The 17,614-nt window shown below is 40.3% G+C and overlaps 1 protein-coding gene across 1 annotated transcript in view; it reads right to left on the bottom strand.

Moving 5' to 3' along the window:
* The window catches only part of FBXL17 (F-box and leucine rich repeat protein 17), a 976,700-nt gene that overhangs the window by 8,809 nt on the left and 950,277 nt on the right, over nucleotides 1–17,614 (bottom strand). The window contains exon 8 of the mRNA XM_075325027.1: nucleotides 8,290–8,432. Within this exon, the coding sequence (XP_075181142.1) occupies nucleotides 8,290–8,432 (143 nt within the window). The remainder of the gene's footprint in view (nucleotides 1–8,289; nucleotides 8,433–17,614) is intronic.

Raw genomic sequence — 17,614 nt, 5'->3', positions numbered from 1 at the left:
CAAACCTATTCTGAATTAGGCTGCGGAAAACATCTACAGATGTCAAATAAAGTTCAATGCTTTAAATAATAAATATAAAGTTTACAGATAACCAATAATTATCATATTGAAAATGCTTGTCACAACACCACACGATAAAATACTAGTAACACCTAAAACAGCACATAGGTCAAGTGTCACTAAATATAACCCGATTTAATAGTGGTTATTAATTTAGGATTATTAGCTTTGTTTTTTTATGGGTTGGGGTGTCTTACATATCATGCCTAGGGGAGAAAGCACGCTGTTTAATTAACCAGTGTCTCTAATTGTTGGGAAAATAAACAACGGTTTCACATAAAAAGATAAAATGAAAGTTTTGTACTGTACTCCTAATGGCTTTTCAAAGACGGTTTGTAATGACAATGATTAGGATTTTACTGACTTTTATCATACGGGTATTATTTGGAAATTGACATTTTACATTTAGCATGCAGAACAAAAATGTCTTTTATTCCAGGCAATGAGCAATGTGCTCTTCCACCGTGCTGGTTACTATGTGGAACTGGAAAAAAAGCTGTAACAATAGCAGTTTGATGAGAAATGAATTCATTTTATTTTCATCATTTGGATCAATAACTCTCTGCCTCTACTATGTCCCATAGCCTGAAGGCAGTTGGGTAATCAATGGAATCAAACAGAGGAGCCCTTCACCCAGCTCAGAATCCTCTCTGATCTTCTCTGGGAGGACTCAAGACGCTTGTGAAATTCTAATTCATGTCAACCTCATATCAAAGAAATTCCACAGAGGTTTGGTCATAAAGAGTATCATAGTAATAACGATCCAAAATCTATTTTTTGCTATATGTTTTTATATAATTCAAGGCTTGCGTGTTCAGTCCACAATGACTCGAAGCTTCTTAGAAGTGGAATACAGTAAGCCAATGTATCTTTTATACATTCAGAGAATGTGGTAGAAAAGAAAGGCTAGATAATATCGTAATGATTATACCACAACACTGGCAACAACCAGTTCCTAATAGAATAAGTAAAACAGAAAACTAATTAGTCAAAGATACCAAGACAGGGAGAAATTGTTTATTAAATACATTAAACAGAAGAAAAACTAAGGATCATTATGTGGTTTGAAACATATAGAGTATTCATTACTTAAAAAATAATAAAGGTAAGGCTACTTTTTATTTTATTATATGGCAGTGTTGCTAGTTCTTAAAATTTTAAATTGGGAGTTCAAATTAAAAAAACAAACAAACTACATTCCTCTATATCTTTGGTAATGATGCGGATTCTGGGCTGTACAGTTTATATCACTATTTCTTCAACTTAGCAAGTAAAATTTTTTTTTCAAAAATAATGACTCCTCAACATTGTACCATATCTCATATCTTCCTTTAATATAGCAATATCACAGACAGATGAACTGTAGCACCCATGAAATGAACAGCCAGCACATAATTAATATAATAAGATATGGTGTCCAAAGCTAATAGTATAGCTTGACTATTCTAAAACTTTGCACTATGTGAAGAGATACATGTAATGCACAATAGCCGTTTGTTTAGAAGATGCTAGATTTTTATTTTTCAACCTAACGACCAGATACTTGTTCAGAGTGGCCGATTAATAATTTTTTTTTTCTATCAATTACCTGATCTTTAAAAAGGGAACTTCTCACCAGATTTAATCCTATATAAAATAGAGCCACCACCTGTATGCCCGCAGGTACTGCATTCTAGAATGCTGTATATGTCCCCAAGGTGATCTGCATGGCATAAAAAAGGCCTTTTATTACACTCACCGATGGGGTGGTTTGGTCAGATGGCCATCGCCGGTCTTATCTGGCGCCTCCTCTTTTCTTGCTCTGTGTGAATGACATAATCCGCACAGTAACTTCCATCGCGCTCTTGTGCAGGCGCACTTCTCTTTCCCCTGCTGAGAGCAGAGCAAAGTACTGAAATGTGCATGTGCTGGGAAAGGCCAAAGAGCATCCGTGCATACACACTGCAATACCTTACTCTGCCGTCGGCTGGGCAAAGAAAAGTGTGACTGTGCAGGAGTGTGATGGGATACATTGTGCAGATGATGTAGGAGTCACCGGATCAAGACTGGTGACGTCCATAGACCGGATCACCCCATAAGTGAGTATCATAAAAGGTCATGTTATGCATATTGGCTTGGGCACTTATACACAGCATTCTAGAGTGTTGTATAAAAGGGCTTACTGGTGGTGGTTGCAGTTTCTATGGGGAAAAAGTTGGTGACATGCTCCGTAAAAAAAACAAAACAAAACAAAAAAAAAAAACACTTTTCTAACTAGCAAGCTCTACTTACCACTTGTTGGTTGAATGTTCTTTTTATGCTATAAAGTGATGTTTGTTTCTTTTTTATTGTATTTATGTTTTACATATTATTGCTATTTGTTTTAGTACTTGTCAAGAAGGTCAAAAGACTTTAGGATACATGTTTTTTTCCTTTTTTTCTCTATTGTGTACTCACTTGTCTCTGATAGCAGAATACCCTACTATCATTTGTACTATTCCACATGCAGACACTACTCTGCTTTAACAACTTCCATTAAAAAACAACATTTTGTGCAGTAGTGAGCAGCTAAAAAGATGAATGGAAACACATTTATATGTCATAGATGAACCAATAAAGTGTGACCAGGGGAGGTCTAATCTAACCCACTGTAAACGACTAATTGTGAAAATAGAAGACTGTTTGTTTTGCTAATAGGGGATCACTAGTCAATAAGTATACATGAAACACAAAATTAGAATAGATGCTACTCTGTAATTCCAGTTTTTTGTACTCGACATTCACTCACCCTTCTTCTACAACCCTAAAATGCCTCCACCCCAGAAAAACACAGTGAGAAAACATGCTCTTGGACTGACGCCATCACAGGGTCTAAGTGCTATTTTTTTGCATGGATTTATTACTACCTTTGTTGGGACATTGTGATTATTTATCAGCACAGTGTATAAAGCATATATTGATACTATACAGCACATGCACTATATCTTCTCTGCTTACATTTATTTATACCTTAATTTCCTTGGATATTAAAGGGAACCTGTCAGGTGCAATATGCACACAGAAATACGACCAGTTTTGGGTGCATACTGCTAATCCCTGCCTTACTGTCCCTGTATTCAGTAGCATAGATAAAGGGATCTTTAGAAAAAGTATTTCTAAAGATCTTTTATCGTATGCTAATGAGCGAGGGCACAAGTCTCAAGGCCGTTTCTCCCCTTAGCTAGTCAGCCCACATAGCATGCTAGCACACCCCTGTGGGCGTACTAACATGCTAATAAATATGCAGTGACACCACACATACCTCATTGTTCATGGCGGCTGGCGGAGAATGGATGCGCACTGGGCATGATTCGGAGCCCTCAGCACTTCCGGTCACGCACACTGTACCTCACTGAAGCCGGGAAGCTTATGTGATGCCCCTGGACTATCAGGTCATCACAGGGTATTACACAATCTACCCTCCCGTGCAGTATCCACCTCCCTCTTGGTCATGGGTCCCTAACCAAATGGTGTTGCCTACATTAGCTAATCAAATCCTAGATACACCCTTCACCACACCCACCAGACACACCAGTGGACGGGCTTGAGTGGAATAGAGTCACCCACCTGGGGGTCAGGGAGGGGAGGTGAGGAGTGTAGTCAGTGAGTAGTCTGAAGTGGAGTGAAGTAGAGAGTGGTGGTGGAGAGTAGCCCTCGAGCTGTGAGGAGCTCTGAGGAGGTCGGGAGCGGGGACTCCCATAGAAAAGCTGTCTAAGTGGCAGATGGTGGTCTGGGCCTAGAGGAGTTGGACCCCCGGTCGCAGGGGATCATGGCAAGGGGCTCGGATCTGTCAAAAAGGACAACCGGCAGCCTTGCACCATCAGCGGGCTGGGACCAAGGCACGACGGGGTACGTGAACCCTAGGTTGGGGAGTAGCTGCATGCAACCCAATAATTTATCCGTGGAGAACGGAGCCTTCAAGATTTGTTCCCAACCGCTCCTAAATCAGGGCACTAGCGCAACGAGGGGGACTTTCCATTCAAAAACGGTCCAGAAAATCCCAAGCGTGAGCCCTGAGAGCAAACTCCCATACTTAGCCACAGTGGGGAGTGAGACCCGGCAAGTTTCACACTACCGGGACAACCAGAGAAGTAAACTTAGTGCCAGGAGAAAGGTCAGGGATCACCAGGCAGCACCATTGGGGACGGACCCAAACTAGCTCCCCTCAGCGGCAGCGGTGTCCAGATACTAGGTTGACCCAGTTGTCGGTGTCTGCTTAATAGACTGAGTGAGTATAAGAGTGATACCCGCATCCCACGTCCTTATCCCCACATAGAGTCCCGGGGCATCCCCCTACCCGTGGAGGGTTCTAACACCTTGCTGCCCCATTCCATCATCCCCGGGTACTCCCAACTGCAGCGGTGGTACTTTTAATTACCACACACCATGGGTGGCATCACAAACTCTATAATCCCTTGTAAATACCCACTTCATTTGAGTCCGGAGACCCTCAAGCCACTGAGAACCCGGATCCGAGCAGCTCGGCTGCTTCCACGGGGGCGGCACACTTACACCCAGCATCAGTTTAGTACACATGATCGGAAGGCTCGGGTACTCCGGTTCATGTGCACTGCGCATCCATACTCTGCCAGCCACCATGAACAGTGAGGTATGTGCGGCGGCGCTGCATATTCATTAGCATGTTAGTACACCCACAGGGGTGTGCTAGCATGCTATGTGGGCTGACTAGCTAAGGGGAGAAACACCATTGGGACTAGTCGCTGGCCTCATTAGCATAATATAAAAGATCTTTAGAAATAAATTTTCTAAAGATCTCTTTATCTATGCTAGTGTATACAAGGATGGTTAGGCAGGAATTAGAAATATGCACCCAGAACTGCTCATGATTATGGGTGCATATTGCACCTGACAGGTTACCCTTTAAGTGACCTGTATTTCACATGCAATTTACTTATCCATCTACTTATTAATAGCACATGCACTTTACCTATGTGTTAGATGTTATGTATTTATTCACTTGCGGTATATTATGTCATCTGTATATGAACTGTTATTTTCTCTTATACAGTCCATAAAATAATAATGTTATCCATGATTCACCTATATTTGTCCATAGCTATATATTACTACATTTACAACTACACTCCTATTATATTGTAGAATTAATTTCTTTGCATTCTGCCACTGGTCCCTGTTGATGTCATTTTATTACCCTCCGTGGCCCTGTTTTTAATACAATTTTATTATGTTATGTCCAATAAAGATTTATGAATGTTTCCGTCGGTACATATGAACGCTATTTATATAACTTTGTAGTGGTCAGACACATTTTTAGGACAGATGGTACTTTTGTGCTTCCGTTTTTTGGATTCCACATACTCGGTCAACCTTCCACCTTTACATCCCTAAAACGCCTCCCAGACTTCTTCCAGGTCCCTCCGATGACCTTTCCTATTTCCTCTTTTGCACTTTCACTCCTCCAATTTTTTTTCCGCTTTATGCTTGCAATTTTCCTCATCTAATTTTTTATTTAAAAAAAAAATCTTCTAAACTAGAATTTCGTAAAAGCATCCATTGTTATTTCTCTTTTTTATTTTCTCTTTATGCTAGTACCACAAAACACTGCTCATTTTCTACGTCCCAATTTCCCTGCAACTAGGTTTTGTCGCTGTTGTCATGTTTTTGGATTCTTTGTGTTTTCTGCACTTTGTTCAGAAAAATTAAGGTCTAGGAAAAGTAAAGAAAAACTTCTGTTGTGAGATAAGCCTTACTTTGGCTTTTTTTTTAAGTCAGTTGATTGCAAAATATTCAATTTGTACAGTACAATAGTTGCCGTCATCGTTCTGCAAAGCCTGTGTTCCGTAATTGGCTACGGTGGCAAACAAAGGCTACCTGAGAAATACTTTAAATATGATTATGTACTCAATTATTCATCACAAGAATGATGAGCAAAAAAGAAATCGTTAAAACTGTAGATAAATGTGTAGGCACAAACAAATTACACCATGTTTAGACAGAGCCAATTACCCTTGTAGGCCTCTGCTTTAACTGTCACTAAAGTGCGGTGTGCACATTCCTTTTCTTCTTAATACCAGTTTATGGCGCTTATTACCCAATGGAAAAAAGAACCTTAATAAAGCTGAAATATGCAAGTGAAACCGTCAAAGAATTATTGTACAAATTACGCAGCAGTGAGAAGATTATCATAGCGAAAAGTATAGATATCTTGTGTTTTTACGGTAATATTTGTCGTTCTTTAATTATACTCATACATCTTGCGGATGGCATGTTGATGCTGTTTGGCTAATTTGCCATCCTAATTGTTTTTTCTGTCGAGCATTTGTATTCGCTGTACTAATACTTGCCAGCATTAAGCAGACAGAACAACATTGATAGAGACACATTAAAGTTGTATGAAGAGTTTTTCATGGTTAGCAATTCTATTGATGACCACTTATAGGAGGGATGAATAAAACTTGTAAGGTTATGGCAGTGGGTTTTTATGGCCAGTTGGAAAGTCTTGTTTGAGGTTGCGGCAGGATAAAGGTGGAAATACTTTGCTGATATCTATGTGACCTGACTGTCTATGGCAATTCTTGAGAACTCAACATATATTTACTCAGATGGTTAATTACATGTGACGATTGTCTTAAAAAGTAATTTCAGTTTTTAAAATAAGTTTTATTAGCAGGTAAGCGAGGAGTTTCTTTGAGAACAACATTGTATTTTTTGTACTTTCACATAAAAAAAAGAAAGAACAGTTTGCCAATTTGGCACATATCTTAGGAATATCATTGCCCACTGCCTGTGGATAGGTATAATCCGCATTCAGCAGAAACAAAGAAAGTGGCGAAGGGTCTTTGCCTATCTGCTTCGGCTGTCCCATTTGTCAAACTACATAGGTGCTTAAAGGGCTTGTCTGTTTTAAACAAGTCTGCCATCACGTCAGGTATCACTATATGTGACTGCAAACTTGTGAGTTCTCACATCGCACTGTGAGGATTCTCCAGTGTCGGAGGCAGGAATGGCGGTCAAGTGGCCGCAAGAATGTGATATGCAGACTCCTGGCCACATTGGGACTAGATGGATGTTGTCTTGCTCAGTACAAGAGTATTGAGCGAGGCTGCGCCTCTCAAGTCAGATTCTGGCAGGGAGTCTGCATATCGCATACTTGCGGTCACCGTTCTGCAGTCACATACAGTGACATGGAGAGTGACTGCAAACTTGTGGATTTAGACTGGACAACCCTTGTGACTGGCTTCAGTTCAGTGTAGGCCAGTGGACAAAGGCAAGAGCAATCCATGCTGGGAATCACTGAACGATAGTGTCAGCACCTATAATACTAGTAGGCTACTTATGATGAGGAATCACCCACTAAAAATAAGTGGATGACAAGTTACAGTGGAGAATTTGAACAGTTTCTGCACAGATTAGTCTGGTAAATGCAACAACACTAGTTTTAACATGTCGTGGGCCATAAGGGCAGAAAACCTTGCTCTTGTAAAGTTTTTTTTGTGTGAAAAAATACGTACAACTCTAAATTTTAAAAACCTGCAAATTCCGTCCAGCTAGATCAGTATTTTATGTGCAATAGCATCTGTTTGTTTCCACCTTTTCATGCTCACAGACGTTTTTCCTTTTTTGTTTATTTTTTTTTTTTACTGCATCAATTTCAATACCTGCATAACGCACACTACTACGCTATTATAGTGAGAGTTTGGTCAAGTGTCATACACAGCCCAAGGCTATATTCACAGATACGGGCACTGTCAGGTCTTCTTCGCAGACAATACACAGACTCCTAGAGTTTTACTATTCAACACATACATTAGTTTTAATAATGGATCCATGTGTCCCTTCTATCAGACTCAACTGTTTTAAAGAGTATGAGGATCTGTATAAAAAAGATGTAACAAAAATGCTGTATAGAGGCAAAATGGTTTAAAAATAAAAACATAAAAAGATCCATGTCTCATAGATGGTCAAATTGATATGGATAATTTCATTTCATACATTAGGGTAATCCAGCATCTGTAAATTTCTAGAATTGGCAGGTATATAACACAAACGAAAAAAATCTGCATAAATGCGTGAACGCAAATAAAAATTGTTACCATGTTCATATTGGAATTATTTTGCTACTTTCAAATTCAAGTATAAAACCTGATCAAAGCTTTGTGAATGATACAGACAATAAGACAGTATCAAAATATCAAGAAGCAAACCGTCCACAAATATAAGTAATCTCACCTGATCACATCTCATCAAGCCCAGATATCGTATAGATTTGCTGCTCTGGGCAATCAATGTGGCTCCTTGGTCTGTAATCTCTTTACACCATCCCACGTCCACAGTTTCTATAGTAGTGCTGTATCGACCGATGGCTATCAAAGCTGTGGAAAGAAAATGAGCAAAATTGTAAATAATTTGATAAATGCACAAAAAAGCTTCTGTCATTCATGACACAAAAAAGTCCTGAAATGTTAGGGCTACACATTTTCAGTTTTGCAATTTTTTCTAATTGTCTGAATTGTGTTAAGTTATGAAAAACAATTTGTGGAATTGAGCAGCATACAGACACTAAATATAGAACGGATTTCAATGTTCAGCTTAGTGATTGAGGTTCAATAACATCATATTTATTTTTATACTAGCTTTAGAACCAGGCATTGCTCGAGATAGTTATTAAGTCTCACTCTCCCTGTCTCCCAATCTCCCTCTCACCACTGAGATCATATTAACTCACACATACAGTAAGTGGTCTTATACAAAGGCTAGTTTCACACATCCGACTTTTCACCGGTTTGCCGGATTCGGCGCATGCCAGTACAGTGTACACAGTACAGTGGCAGCACTGTAACTTCTGGGTCACATGCTCCGGTCACATGACAGCATGTGACCAGAGCTTGTCGCACTGCCACTATACTGGCGTGCATCGAATCCGGCAAACCGGTGAAAAACCGAATGTGTGAAACTAGCCTAAGAATTTCCTTCATTGCATATAGCAATCAATCAGAGCTCCTTGACCTGTAACATAATAGAAGCATACCTGTGATTGGTAGTTATAGGCCACCTAATAAATATCCAGGGTAACTATCAAAACAGCCAAAATATTACTTCAAACATCCAGTTTGTGGGTGTGTCTGTGTGTGCATCTCTTTGTGTGCGCGTCTCTTTTTGTGTGTGCGTCTATTTGTGTGCGTCTTTGTGTGTCTTTCAGTGTGGTGTCTCTCTGTGTGTGTATGTGTGTGTCTCTTTCGGTGTGTGTGTCTCTTTCTGGGTGTGTGTCTCTTTCTGTGTGTCTCTTTCTGTGTGTGTGTATTTTTCTGTGTGCATCTTTCTGTGCGTCTTTCTGTGTATGCGTCTCTTTCTGTGTGTCTCTTTCTGTGCGTGTCTCTTTTTGTGTGTCTCTACGTGTGTTTGTGTCTTTCTGTGTATGTCTGGCTATGTGTCTCTCTCTGTATGAGTGTCTCCCTTTCCGTGAATGTCTCCTGTCTCTGTGTCTCTTTTTCTGTGTGTGTCGCTTTCCGTGTGTGTGCCTTTTTCTTTGTGTGTCTTTGTGTGTCTCTTTCTGTGCATCTGTCTTTCTGTGTGTGTCTCTTTCTGTGTGTGTCTCTTTATGAGTGTGTCTCTTTATGAGTGTGTCTCTTTATGAGTGTGTCTCTTTATGAGTGTGTCTCTTTATGAGTGTGTCTCTTTATGAGTGTGTCTCTTTCTGTGAGTGTCTCTCTCTTTCGGTGTCTCTCTCTTTCGGTGTGTGTGTCTTTTTCGGTGGTGTGTGTGTGTGTTTCTCTTTTGGTGTGTCTCAGTGTGTGTCTCTTTCAGTGTGTCTCTCTTTCTGTGTCTCTTTTGGTGTACGTCTTTCTGTGTGTGTATCTTACTGTGTGAGTGTGTATCCTTTTGTGTCTCTTTTGGTGTGTGTCTCTCTTTGTGTGTGCCTCTGTGTGTGTCTTATTTTGTGTCTCTCTCTTTCGGTCTATGTCTCTCTTTCGGTGTGTGAGTCTTTCTGTGTGTCTCTTTCTGTTTGAGTGTCTCTTTCTGTATCAATTTGTGTGTGTGTCTCTTTCTGTATAGGTCTCTCTGTGTGTTTCTCTGTCCATAATAGGAGTCTATAATAACCGATCCGTTCCCAGCCCCATTGACTTTAATGTAAGCAGGTTTTATTGTAAATAACTGAAGCGGGGGGTTACATTTTCCCCTCAAAACATGGTCTATGACGTTCCCTGAGTCAAAAGAGGTGTCTGTGCAATATTTCGTGATTGTAAATGTGACGGTGCAGATTCCTTTAGCGGACACACACACACACACACACACACACACACACACACACACACACACACACAGCTTTATATATTAGATTCATACATGGGGAAGTAACAAGCCCATACTTTTAGGGCTCATGTGCATGACCCTATAGTTGATTAATACAGAACCATAGGCACCTTGTTTGCCACTGAATGGGGAGAGAATATAGCAATGATTCTGGAGGAAACTATTTTCATAATATATAACCCATCCTATGTGTATTCTTTGATGAAATATAGATGTGCAGTAGGGAGCCATACACTTCTGTGTGTGCTGTATTAAAAATGTTGTCAAGCCACTAAAAATTGAAAAAAAAGTCTAAATCTTAAGATACTGTAACAGTAAAATATCTAATGTTCACTTTACTGATCCAGTGCTATTCATGTTCCCACACTACCCAGCTCCCCCTGCTGCTCTCCGTACATTTTGTTTGGTGTGGACAGATGTGACTTCTGCTGCCAATTACTTGTTGTTACAATGTGTCACTGCTGCAGCTACTGATTGGCTGCAATGGTCAAATCTCCTTGTGGGCCGAGCAAGAAGCATTGTGCCAGTGTCTCTACTTTCTGTTCTGTTTAAAAGGAAGGACAATGGCACTGCTGCAGCCAATCACTAGCCACAGCAGGGAGAAAAATATGACAACTGCAGGCAGTGATTGGCTGCAGTATTTACATGTACATCAGGACTGAACAGGAGATAGAGAGGCCATTTGGTGTGAAAGGAGTTGGGCAAAGTTGGAATTTGGACAGCAGGGGAGTGGTACAAGTAATAATACTTAATAACATTATTAAGAATTATAGGAGGATTTCCACTACTAATGTGACCCCCTTTCATTTGTCCTAACTAACACTTTCTCAATATAATTCTGCTACTTACCCTGCTCCTGTAAGCTTGTCTCTCTGTGGTGCGTATATTTCTATGTTGATGCTTTAGCTTTGATCCTTTCAGTATGGAGATCGGAAACAGACAAACTTTACAGGGCACTTTAATGTGATGCGATATACTATTGTAGCACCCCTGCAATTCCAGGTGCCACAAATGTAACCCGTGGAAACCCAAACCCCAGAATATCCATGCCAGAGCAAACACACCAGCACCTTCAGGCCACACACACAACCCCAACATCAGACTGGGAGACTGCCTAATAACAAGTAAAAGGGGAGGGCACTGATTGGATAGTACTACCCAGCCTGTTGGAAGAGACCCAGCGAGGGGGAGGGGACAGTGGTCAGTTGAAAAAGGCAGGAGGAAGTGGTGTGCAGTCTGTAGAAAGTGAGTCAGAATGAGGTAAAGAAGGAAGCAGTCTGTCAGAGGAGTCTGTGAAGAGAAGTGAAAGGGAGGAGGGGAGGAGTAGTAGTAGAAAGTGGAAAGTACTGAAAAGACCTGCAGTGAGAACGGTGTGCTGTAAAAGGATTGAGAACTGTAGAGTACGGAATGGGACTCTAGGCACTGTGGGTTACCTATGTAAGCAGCAGACTCCATTTACCACGGAGGGCCTGTACAAGTTCGGAACCAAGGCTCTCGGGACTCAGCATAAGGCAAGGTGCAAACCCTAGGACAGTGGGATACTTTATGGTCAGCTGTTAACTCTGCCGGGCAAGAAGATCTCCAGGGTCCATCGCCAACCCAAAAAGTCTGAAGCACAAGCAGCAAAGAGGGGACCGGGGACTGAACCCCTTAAATAGTCCAGGCTGCCTGCAATAGGACCAAGACAGAAACAGAAGGGTTCCCAAGTAGCTCTAGGCCACGGGAGCCCATCAACAAGTGTGCATGGAGGAAAGCCAACCCAGGTCAAAGCTGGTATGGAGAACAAGGGGAGCGTATACACCTGGGACCGGCACCCGTGGGTTCAGGTACCACCACAGCAAAGTAAACAAGGCAAGTTAAACTACAACACTGGTGTGGACTGTTTCCTTGACAGCGTGCACTCCCATAGAATGTGTTCCCACTACAACCCCCATTATACATTGCTGGGGCCTGTCCCTGCTTGTGTAGGGCTCTAACCATCCAGGCTGCATCACTCCATCATCCCCAGCAGAAACCTGCTGCGGCGGCCTCCCCTTATAACCTGGCCGCATACCCCGCAAGTGGCATAGTCAACAAAAACTCTTATTTTTATTTTCTTTTATTTAAAACCCCCTTTTATTTACTCCAAAAGACACCGCCAGGGTCACGGAACCGGACCCCGCCACGGCTGATGTCCCTGGACTAGTCTGGCCCGGTTCGGAGTCCCTCGGCCCTGGGGTGGGCGTGTCACTATCTAATGATCGGCATATCACAATGCTTATCACATCAAAGCACCGCACTGTGAGGCAGGCTGAAATGAAAGTGAAGTGTGATTTGGGCATGCGTGCCCAGACTGCTGGCACTCACAGAGAGGGAGCACTACCCTCACCTTTGACACACCATGCTCATTTTGTCCGAATCTGGTCTCCAGACCGTAAGGATCTAAGCTAAAACATCAATATAGGCATATATGCGCCGCAGAGAGATCAGCTTACAGGAGCAGGGTAGGTAGCAGAGGTATATTAAGAAATTGTTAATCAGGAAGAGTTAGGATAAATGAAAAGAGGTCACATTAATAGTGGAAAACTCCTTTTATATGAAATTAAGAATTTATGGCAGCCAGTTACAAAACATATTCTGGCGAAATTTTCCAAATAAAAGCTGTCAACTTTAACATTGTAGTTGAAAATTTATTGAAAATAAGGATTATGATATATAGTAATGACTGATAAGTGGTTTATGTAAGAAAGAAAACTATGCTGTTACTGATCTTTTGCTTTGTACAGGTGGTAGATGTTAACGTGACGCATAATGTAGCAGCCTGGAGGACAGTAAAAAGTGAAAAAAAAAATTGAGTTTCCTTAAGGCATGACTGATTTAAATAACGTGAGTAACATTAATGTGGAGATGCCTTGTAAGCATTGGTTACACATTGAGAAGGATGACTATGTCACACAACATGTTCCCATATTACTAGAAGTAGTGGGATTTACATGGCTAAAGTATGACAAATCGATTATCTCAATTTGGGCCGAATGAATAAGATTATGGCACAACAGAGTGTTGTTTTAAAAATTCCTGTCTGCCGGCTAGGAGAAGCATGGAATTCACATGTATAAAATATAACCAGATGAACGATGAAAGTCATCTAATAAAATTACCATGATTCCCAACCTAAACCAGCAGAGACAACAGCCATACAAGTACACAGAGGCCAGGCATCATTGTAATGAAGGAGATGATGACAGGCGCTCTTACGCTCCCTTATAATTTGATATAATCAGTATATATCAGAAGCATTAAACTATTTCACTTAGGAATATGATCATTAACCTTGTTCCGTAATTGGCCACGTCAATTTCTGTAAACTCTTCTTTGTTACAATTTGCAAAGCATGTCATTGCTTAAAAAGATCTCATTAGCAACTGCAGCGTTTCGATATGGGGCCAGCACCAGCGCTCCTCGCAGAATATTAGATATCCGAGGTACTTAAGGTTGAAATAGCATTTATTAAATCACATTTTGTGACTGCTCATTACTAGTGAAAAATGCCCTTGAAATATGGCACACTTGGTTGCTTTCACGGGATGAAATTTCTGCAGCTTCTATGCAAAATCGCTTCAAAGAATACTTTCAGAATGACACGCTTTAACCCTTCCTGTGCTGCAATTTTCTACAGACTATGCACCACATTGTATTTTGTCTGTTCCTTACAGCCACAACAATAAGCTTGATTTTCCATCAATCTCTGCTCTGGATTCCTCATATAAAATCAAATCTGGCTGAAAAATGCCTCCACTGCAGGTTTATTTTACATTTTTAAGCAGTTCAGTAACCTCAGCAATCCATAAAAGCCTCCACAAAGTACTTTTTATATCAATCCTCGTCTGTGATACACACAGATTCCTACTACAGTATTTTACGGAAAATATTACATTATATTAAAACCAGCTTAACGAGGAAAGTGTTATTTTCAGACATCTCCCGTGTGTCGAAGCTCAGGAAGTTACAATCAATATTCTGCACACTCTATTGTTCTCAGCTCAGTAAATATATATATATATATATATATATATATATATATATATATATATATATATATATACATAGACATGTGCATATATACACACATATAGCATATAAAAATATATACACACACACACACATTATATACACACATACACACTGTATATACACATACAGACATATATACACACATACACCTACACATATACATACACATACTTACACACGCATACATTATATATATACATATACACACATACTTACACACAAAAACACATAACACACACACATATGCACACACATATATAGACACACAAACATGTATATACAAATACACACACACACCTACACATACACGCACATATATATATATATATATATATATATATATATATACACACACACACAGACATATACACATTCATATATATAAACACACATTCATATATATATATATATATATATATATATACACACACACACACACACACACACATACACATAATAAAAATAATATATATATATATATATATACACACTATTATACACACCTACACACATATGCACACACTATCGATTGATAGGATTCAGATCTCAGAAAATGGAGACACAAACCAAACTTTTTATTTTTACAAAGCTATATATATATATATATGTTTAAGCACTAAATTGAAGTTTGACATTTCTGTAACTGCAATGAGCTAACAAATCATATTTCCAAATGTATAATGCACATAAAAACGGAATTGAAAAAGAAGTTGTATAATTTAGGAGAATTTTTTTCAACAATTCACCCACTTCAGGACATTATATGGTAAAGTGATGTGTGACAATCAAAGCAACAGCTGATCTGACAAAAAAAAAAATAAAAAAAAGTTATGGCTCTCGGTAGATGAGCAAGAAAAAAAATAAAAAGCGCAAAAAAAAAAAAAAAGAAAAATCGACATCAAGAATGTTTTAATTACCTTGACAGATATTCAGGAGTAGTGAAGCAGAAGCTGATGTTATAAATTCCATAGATGATTGAGATCCCAATTTCCCTACACACTTGGCAGCCCTATTATGACAGTACAAAACAGTGCTGCAAGCATGGATTTGGGCTTCAGCCCTAGGCTAATATGAGAATGGGTTTTGTAAACCAGACAACTCTAAAGGGGACTTTACATGCTGCGACATCGCTAATGCGATGTCGTTGGGGTCACGGAATTTGTGACGCACATCCGGCCGCATTAGCGATGTTGCAAGCGTGTGACACCGATGAGCGATTTTGCATCGTTGCAAAAACGTGCAAAATCGCTCATCGGTGACATGGGGGTCCATTCTCGATTATAGTTACTGCAGCAGTAACGATGTAGTTCATCGCTCCTGCGGCAGCACACATTGCTATGAGTGACGCCGCAGGAACGAGGAAGCTCTCCTTACCTGCCTCCCGGACACTATGCGGAAGGAAGGAGGTGGGCGGGATGTTCGTCCCGCTCATCTCCGCCCCTACGCTATTGGGCGGCGGTTCAGTGACGCTGCTGTGACGTCGTGGTGACGCTGAACGAACCGCTCCTTAGAAAGAAAGCGGTTCGCCGGTCACAGCGACGTCGCCGGGCAGGTAAGTATGTGTGACAGGTCTGGGCGATGTTGTGCGGCACGGGCAGCGATTTGCCCGTGTCACGCAACAGATGGGGGCGGGTACCCACACTAGCGATATCGGGACCGATATCGCAGTGTGTAAAGTAGCCTTTAGGCCATTTTTCCACTTGCAAAAAGGCAGCTTTTTCCCCCACTGTGCTACTACTAGCAATCTGCTCTGATTTTATATGATTTCTGCTTTATTTGCAAATTTGCTAAATTATTTTTTGGTGTTCTCTTAATGCATGCTACACTTTTCAAAGCAATTGTGGTTTTATCATACATTTTTTCAAGCGGTCCATAAAAACCTATAGGAAAGGAACACACCAAAAAAAAAAAACTAAAAAAAAACCCAAAATCAACTATGTCTTAAAACACTTGGGACAGTCTACATTCCTGTTGTTTCTTTGTCAATGACTATGTGTAAATTCAATATAACTGTGCAAAACCCCAAAAAGCACAGTTTACACAAAATAAAAGAGGTACAGCTCCGAAAAATGAAATGATAAAATCAAGCTCTGTTATATCCGCATTGTTAATTAGGAACTAATGCAGTGTCAACAGGTGAACGCACATTAAACCTGACCAGAACCAAACATTCAGGAGGGATTATGTTCATCTTTATTCAATACGGTCATGCATTAAAAGTACGAAGTTAACAAATTTTTATAGGCCGCCCTGAAGAAGCTTTTAGTGGCTGAATCACCGGATTAATGTACATCAGTCACTTTACCTTTTGCCTTAAGTAACTATTTTCAGACATACGGTCACAGGAGAGATACTTGTGCTTAGAAAATTGATTTTCTTTTTTTTCCCCCATGTAAAAGAACATTTTACTGATAATTAATACATCTACATAAGAGCTAGAAGTTTATTCTTCAGAGCCATGGCAACAGTAACGTGAAAAATATTAGGAGCTCAGCATCGGGGAAGTGTTTCACCACCAGGTTGTGCTGTGCCAGTGTCTCCAGATGCTGCACAATATAATAATATTTAAAACTGGCATTTCTGACTGCAGGGGAAGGCAACATGTGGGCATACAGCTGCCGTACTACTTTTCACACTAGCTCGGGAACATTCAGTTTTTATTTCTTATTTTGAATTTACAAAACACAATTTATTATTAGCCGCCTGCAAATGTTCAGTTTGTTTTCTTCACAAGTGTATTACTTGAGGGCCGGTTGAAATGGAATAAAAGTGCGTCTATCACTGCACATTTATAATCTGACGATCTTTTACAATGACATTTTTAAGCAGAGCAAGAGCATCAGTTTTAAAGGGGTTGTTCATCCATGGTGAAATATTCAGCAAATGCTACAGCTTGCAAAACACTAAAGGCTGCTTTACACGAGTCGATCTATTGTGCGATGCATCGTTGGGGTCACGGATTTTGTGACGCACTTCCGTCATTCGTAACGACATCTTCTCATGTGACAGCTCCTTGCGAGTCCAACCGATGCCTAATCGTTTGAAATTCGGCCATCGTGTACACATCGTTTAATTCCATAAAATCGGTCAGTTTAGTCTTAATGAACGAAACATTGCAAAGTGTGACACCGTGTAATCGGCCATCCTCGTAGTTGTTTGTGACGTCAGTAAACGTTCAGGGCATATTTGT

Source organism: Anomaloglossus baeobatrachus, chromosome 1 (assembly GCF_048569485.1).
Source record: "Anomaloglossus baeobatrachus isolate aAnoBae1 chromosome 1, aAnoBae1.hap1, whole genome shotgun sequence".
NCBI classification, from domain to species: Eukaryota; Metazoa; Chordata; class Amphibia; order Anura; family Aromobatidae; genus Anomaloglossus; species Anomaloglossus baeobatrachus.
Note: the sequence above shows the minus strand (reverse complement) of the source record. Positions and strands in the feature narration are given on the sequence as shown.